Source organism: Enoplosus armatus, chromosome 20, assembly GCF_043641665.1.
Source record: "Enoplosus armatus isolate fEnoArm2 chromosome 20, fEnoArm2.hap1, whole genome shotgun sequence".
NCBI classification, from domain to species: Eukaryota; Metazoa; Chordata; class Actinopteri; order Centrarchiformes; family Enoplosidae; genus Enoplosus; species Enoplosus armatus.
Window position 1 is genome coordinate 974,071 of NC_092199.1, and position 7,647 is coordinate 981,717.

General features: G+C 39.5%; 1 protein-coding gene across 1 annotated transcript; it reads left to right on the forward strand.

Annotated features, from left to right (window-relative positions):
* Positions 1–4,169: 4,169 nt before the first annotated feature.
* Positions 4,170–6,474, forward strand: LOC139303385 (neoverrucotoxin subunit alpha-like). The gene is made up of 3 exons (XM_070927174.1): positions 4,170–4,293; positions 4,433–4,532; positions 5,022–6,474. The coding sequence occupies exons 2-3, from the start codon at positions 4,442–4,444 to the stop codon at positions 5,591–5,593; spliced, it is 663 nt and encodes a 220-aa protein (XP_070783275.1). The 5' UTR covers positions 4,170–4,293; positions 4,433–4,441; the 3' UTR covers positions 5,594–6,474.
* Positions 6,475–7,647: the final 1,173 nt, after the last annotated feature.

The following is a 7,647-nucleotide window of genomic DNA, read 5'->3' on the forward strand; positions in this document are numbered from 1 at the left end:
GCCACTGTTTCTTGGGTTGCTACTCTGGTTGCTTCTCTGATTCATGCCACTGTTTCTTGGGTTGCTTCTCTGAGTCATGCCACTGTCTGTAGTAGACTGTAGTTGTCTGTAGTAGACTGTAGTTGTCTGTAGCAGACTGTAGCTCTGTGTAGAAGATAGTCTGTGTAGTAGATCCTTCTTGACTGGTAAACAACACTTGTGTGTGGTTGATTTGAGATCGTGTCACTCTGTGGGTTTTGTGGGTTTTGGAGGTGGCCTTGTAGACTCTCGGAGTTCTAGAATCCTACATCAAAGATCAAAGGACCAGAATCATGGTTGGTTCCATTCTGTTGCCTTTGGTGAAAAGAGGCCACGCCCCCATGAACAGGAGCATTCTGACAGCTTTTTTATTTTTTTATTTTTTTTTCTGAAGTTGAAAAGTGGGAGGAGCTATTCCAGCCCCTGGTACCAGAAATCCATTCATTTTGCCTGTAGACAATGTCAGGTGACTGACAGTTGAAGCACTTCTATAGTTTGGAAACTCACAGGCAACAGTGTTAGAAAATATCTGAATATCTGGTTCTTTGTGGGAGCCCCGGTAGCTCACCTGGTAGAACATGTACCATATATCATGGCTGAGTCCTGTCCTGGGCCCTTTGCTGCATGTCACCCCCACCTCCCCCCCCCCTGTCTCCTGCATTAGGGCCCAGGTTTAAAAATACTGGACTGAACCCTTAAAATAAATTCACTTTTGCATCCTTGGTCAGTTTTGGATGTTATCTTTGCAATTTTATTTTAAAGCTTTGTGACTTAGAAACAGACAATCTCCATATATATATATATATATATATATATATATATATATATATATGATACTGGGATCAAATGATGCTAATTATGGGAGCATTAGATAACAAGCTGATTGCATTAAAGATCATTACAAAATCCTTTGGTTGAACAGGAGAGTTATGACAGTTGTGGAATGTAACTGAGAGTAATTACTCAAGTACTGTACTTAAGTACAAATTTGAGGTACTTGTACTTTACTTAAGTGTATCTATTTCTAGTCCACTACAGGAAAATATTGTACTTTTTACTGCCCTACATTTATCTAACAGCTTTAGTTACTGCTTACTGTTTACTTGGTTTCTTACATGATGGTGTCACAGGTACATCCTAAGTCCCAAGTCACTTAAGTGCATCCATGTTTCCCTCACTTGCGTCTTTTCCTTGCGTCTTAGATGCATGGAGAGACATCTAGGAAACCATGCGTAGAGAGAGGAAACAAGGAAATGTGTTGTAAGAGTAATGAGATGTTGCTTCCTCTAAAGCGCCATGTGAAGCCACGTCCATGTCTGATGACGCTGGCACAGCTGGATCTGCTGGATCTGCTGGATCGGACAGCGTCTGTTGTTACCGCCATGTGGTGAATGCTTGCTTCATTTTTATTGGTTGATTGATGAAGCCTGACACTCTATCCTAACAGGGAATATGAAAAATCTGTAAAAGGATGATTTGTACAAAGGTGTCATGGCCCAGACTGTCCTCACTGGAAAAAATGGTTTGACAAGATGGATCGTTTTTTAAAAGCTGAAAGCAACCTGTTTTTGTTTTCCAAGAACTGTTTTATGGCTGTGAAAATAATGACTGTCCTCTCTTTAGACCAAAGGCCTAAGTAGTGTTATTTTAGCATTTAAATATTTATTTCTTTTATATATTTTATATGCTGCTAAGTAGAGTGGAATGCAGCTAAACCAAATTTCATTTGTCATGCAATGACAATAAAGCCTCTCATCTTATCATTGCACAACCTCTCAGGGTGGATTGTTTGGTCAGCAGGCTGCTGTTTGCATCCTGTCTGCTGTGTTTCTTTTAACCGTGACTACAGTTTTTCAACCATCAGCGTGTGATTTTATTTGCCTTAACTCAACGAGTCCTCAACGACAGAGGCGGCAGATGAGAAAACGTTCATGTCAACCATTTTTGTTTGGTTCATATTCGTTTTGGTCGGCACTGACAGTGACATCCTACTGATATGGGAGCCAGAATCAGAAAATTCTCATAAGGATCATTCTGGAAGGCAATGACAGATTTATTTTGAGGTTGGAGGACTTGTTGTCGTAACCGCCGAGTTATGGATCCTGTTGCTGTCACACGGTGACATGGTATGAATATATGTGTACGCCCCTTGGGTTTGTGCAAATACACAATGTACTATTGATGTTTTAGACATTTGCTTTACATCAGTTGTAATAGTGGGTTTAGGTAATGAAAACTAGTTCATTATTATTAAACTTCCAGGAGTAAATGGTTTCTGTTAGATACACAGATGTCTAAGTGCACCACCTCTTCTGTTATTGTGCAATCAGTTCTTCAGAAACTCTGGAAACGTATCAAGTAACAATACCCGCAGTAAACGGTCATGAGAAAGTGTTTGTACTCACGTCTCCCAGTAGGTGTGTCTTCATTTCTGTGGAAAAAATCTCTGCTGTTCCATTGAAACAGCAACCACTGAACCTTTAAGGTCACAGGAGGTCAACACTGGATTTCATAAGGTGGATATTTTGTTCATGTATGTCAAATCACAAATGCTCCACTTTAAGCAGCACATGATTCCACGTCACTAATGGTTCATTGATTTGTTTAATTCACTCTTCAGTCATTCCTCATTGTGTCCCACTGTTTCACAGCTGCATCTCCTACTTTGCATCCATTTTCAGACAGATTAGCCGACTAATCGGATTCGTTCCTTCTGTGTTGGACTTCAAGACTTCTTATTTTTTTCTCTCTTCAAATGTTGGGCTTCATGAGAAAGCTTTTGTTTCCCCACGTTGGTTTACATCAGAAATAAGTGTGCTAAAGGTGTTTTGTCTGGAATATATATACAACCAGAGTACTTCATGCAGTGACAGATTCCAACCTCAACATCTTTCTTGAAATTGAAACAGTTCACAGTTAATAAAGACATTATCTCCACAGCTCCAGCAGAGTTCGTGTGTCTCAGATGTAAGAATGATCACGTTCATCCATTTAATGTTTCAAACCTATTTTAAGGGTTACTTTACAGGAACTTTACAGAGGGACAAGTCAAACTTTTGTGACTTAGTCAACACGTGCAAGACATGCTGTGTTAGTATCAAGAGAAGCTTAAACATTATAAGGATCGTACTGCAGAACGTGAATCAGCAGAGCAGAAAGCAGCTGAGCTCCTGCTGTGACAATGAACGGGCAGATAATGATGAAAGTAATATCATGATCAGGAGAAAATGTGTGAATATATGCAAGTATTGATGTGTTACACATTAACTACTGTAAATCTTATTGAGCTGGGTATATCCCTATTATCCACAACTAGTTGACTATTGGCCACAGCACTGACTAGTGGTTTAAGCTGTTGACTAGTTGGTAGTACCCTTACAGCATTATGTTCATCAGGGCTGTGCAGTCCTGTACATTTGTTGTTTCAGTAATAGAAAATGTGAAAATACTTTTCATCTGCATCTGTATCAAACAGTTGTAATAGTGGGTTTAGGTAATGAAAACTAGTTCATTATTATTAAACTTCCAGGAGTAAATGGTTTCTGTTAGATACACAGATGTCTAAGTGCACCACCTCTTCTGTTATTGTGCAATCAGTTCTTCAGAAACTCTGGAAACGTATCAAGTAACAATACCCGCAGTAAACGGTCATGAGAAAGTGTTTGTACTCACGTCTCCCAGTAGGTGTGTCTTCATTTCTGTGGAAAAAATCTCTGCTGTTCCATTGAAACAGCAACCACTGAACCTTTAAGGTCACAGGAGGTCAACACTGGATTTGGTGGATATTTTGTTCCTTCTGTGTTGGACTTCAAGACTTCTTACTTTGTGTATTTTTTTCCCTCTTCAAATGTTGGGCTTCATGAGAAAGCTTGTTTCCCCACGTTGGTTTGTTTTTGAGTCTAGTTAAACTTCCTGGTCTGAGTAAAGTTTGTTCTGTTAAATACACAGATGCATATCTGCAACATCTTTGATCTTACTGTTATAACAGAAGTGCAACACCTTAAGAACTCATTCGTCCCTGCAATAACTCAATGTGATTTTTATATCATATTTATTGTCCCCATTTCTGCTGGCTGCACAACAAATTGTCCCTCAGGGATAATAAAGACGCTTGAACTAGAACCTGGGTCTGTTACTGTACAATAAGAAATGGTGTGGCGTGTCAGGGGAGGAGTCAGGTGAAGAGAGTATCTGACAGGATATAAGTCACCTCACATCATCACAGACCATCAGACTGCAGCTCAACTCAGCTGATCAACACAACTCACACACCAGGTGAGGACAAACTCTGTGTAGACTGTCTTTCTGTCTCTTATCTTTGTCATTCTGCTTGTGTGAAGGAGAGCTGAGCCCCAGTGTTATAAACTCTCAACACTCGTGCTACTTCATAATGTTTAAGTCACTTTCTCAACAGGTTGCAGAGATGGCCTCAGACACCAAAGCAGCTGCCGCCCCGGGTTGTCCTTTCACCCTCGAAATGCTCCGTAATGCTCAGAGAGATGATCTGATCCGATGTGAGTCTTAAACAATATTTATAAATCTATCTGCCTGTCACAGCTCTGCTCACAGGAACTTCATGAAGCAGTAACGCTATTTCAACCTTTAACATTCATACGTACTATAAAAAGATTTAGCAAATTCTGTGTAACTCTATAATGTAGTTCTGACCATTTATTAGTTAACGATTTAGGGATGCTGGAAATTTTGGTGGCTGATAAATGAGGAAATTGAATTGTTATTGTTGTGGAATTTCAGCCCTTAATTATGTCTGTGGAGACATTTTCAACTGCTCCGGACTGGGGTTTCCCTGAGAAACCGGCTCTGAACGGGGATCATTTCTAAATGAGTGAAAACACACATTTTTAAGGTTAATTTGGTCATTTTTAAAATGCTTTCATTGAGTCAGAAATACGCTAATGGTTGGGACTAATGACTCTCCTCCAGACACCTGTTAGACCTTCTGAATGACTAACAGTACGTTCTGGTTTCGGTCTCTCCATCAGATGCCAGTGAGTTCATCTTGGACCCCGACACTGCAAACAGCTACCTGACTGTGTCTGAGAAAAGCACAAAGGTGACGTATGGAACCTGGCAGTGTTACGCTGATCGCCCAGAGAGGTTTGACAAACACCCTGAGGTGTTCTGCAGAAACAGCCTGAATGAAACCCACTACTGGGAGGTGGACTGGAGTGTCAGTCCCAATGAATCTGTTTATATCGGTGTTGCATACAATGATATTGAAAGAAAATCCGACAGTACAGAGAGCATGTTTGGAAACAACAAATCATCTTGGTGTTTTGGCCAATATGCTACCCCTGATGGGCGAAAACACACACTTAGTGCATGGCATAATGGTAAAGTGTGGGAATGTGCTTTCCCCTGTCCTGGCTTCAGCAAAGTTGGGGTGCTTCTGGACTGGCGTGGTGACACTCTGTCCTTCTACGATGCCTCCTCTGGCGATGTCTCCTCACTGATTCACCTCTACACCTTCAGCACCAAGTTCACTCAGCCTGTTTACCCCTGCTTCTGGGTGGGAAAGAATTGCAATTATGTGCAGCTGGCAGGGAATTTTTAATCCATTTTTTCTGACCAATGGCCGACCCTCATTAACCGACAAGATTAAAATGTGCTAATTAGAACGGACGAATATCTGTGACCCATAAAAAATGACCAGAAGAAAGGGTTTATTTTTATATGTGCAGTAGTCTACTGCTTTTTATTAAGACATGCTGCGAGTCTGTCGACATGCTGCGAGTCTGTTGACTGTGAGACCCGCGGAGGAGAATACCAGCTCAGATCGTGGCTATTGTCTCCCACTACAGCTATTCATAATGCTTAACTGATAGTATTCATCAGTCAAAATTCTTATTGTCGGCTAAACGGTTAATTATTAACATCCCTGGTACCTGCATCCAGAGACCTGTTAGTCGGAGTCGGGTTCACATTTAAAGTTTAAAGGACCAGGATGATTGATCCCAATAAAGTGAAAGTCTAAGTCATTTTCTGTCCATCAGCCCATGTTGATTCAATATCAGCCTTTTTAATTGTTTACTTTCTCTTCTAATTCCTGATACGTAAAGATAAGGAGCTTATATCAGTACACACTTGCTGTGTCTACACTGGTATGTTGAATATAAACTCATGAAATCACTTGTTCTGTTGAATTTAACACGCTGATTGTGACATACGGTAGCTAAAGTGCCTTTTGTTTCATTTAGCATTTGTTCCTTTTCTTCTTTTTAAATATTAGAGGAATCATTTAGTTGTTCTCAGGAAACCTCTGTGGTCTGTGTTATCTGTCAGTCTGTACCTGAACCCTGACCCTGACCCTGAGGAGGGGGTCGCGGTTACCACCTTTGGTTAGATGTTAAGCACATTGTGACGTTTGTAGAGCTGAATCAGTGTGATTCCTGTAACACTGCAGAATATTCAATAAAGACCTGAGTTTACACCGTGTGCTACTTTGTCATGTCCTGTACTTCAAAACGTTGACTAGAATATAATATATAACTATATATAATATATATATAATAGAACAGAGGAGATTTAAAATGTTCCTGCTTCATCAGAAGAACAGAGAGAAAGGATTGTTTCCTCAGCAACATGATGGCTGCTTTCATCAGCTGCTACATGCTGACGTCATCCACATGTTGAAAGAGGAGGCTAGTTAGCACAGCCTGCTAACATTAGCACTGATTCTCACCAGATGTTGTTTCAACACTGCGGAGTCATCGGCAGCTGCTGCCCCCTCCCACATTATGCATATTACTATATATCAGTATAAAACATATTAATACATATTAATATAAAACATATTACTATATATCAATCTAAAACACATTATTATAAAACATATTACTATATATCAATCTAAAACATATTACTATATATCAATCTAAAACATATTACTATATATCAACATAAAACACATTAATATAAAACATATTAATACATATTAATATAAAACATATTACTATATATCAATCTAAAACATATTACTATATATCAATCTAAAACACATTATTATAAAACATATTACTATATATCAATATAAAACACATTATTATAAACATATTACTATATATCAACATAAAACACATTAATATAAAACATATTAATACATATTAATATAAAACATATTACTATATATCAATATAAAACACATTATTATAAAACACATTAATACATATTATTATAAAACATATTACTATATATGATTATAAAGTAACAGTTTCAAAGCAGGACTTTTACTGAGTATTTTTACAGTGTGGTATAAGTACTTGTACTGCAGTAAAGGACCTGAGTACTCCACCACTTCTACTCAGCGTTCACACAGTAACAGGCGCTGTGATTGGTCAGGACACACACAGTAAACGACGTGTTATTAAGACTCAGTGATGACAGACTCCTGGACAATTAAGTCCTTAATGGCGGTGAGAAAGGGGGGGTCCTCAGGTCCAGAACGGGTTTCTGTGCCTGATCTGTGTGGAGATCTGCGCAGACTCAGAACACAGCGCCGTGTGCCGTCTGCAGAGCCCACAGGCCGGAGGTGCGCTCGATTTGAACCTGTGATCGCACGATGGGGCGGAGCTTCCTCATCAGAGCGGCACATGTTTTACAGAGACTTCC

Bases quoted from the DNA above. Each gene is read 5' to 3' on its own strand.
- LOC139303385 (XM_070927174.1), top strand. From the start codon at position 4,442: ATGGCCTCAGACACCAAAGCAGCTGCCGCCCCGGGTTGTCCTTTCACC. The intron at 4,533-5,021 runs GTGAGTCTTAAA...TCTCTCCATCAG, and splicing joins GAGAGATGATCTGATCCGAT to ATGCCAGTGAGTTCATCTTG.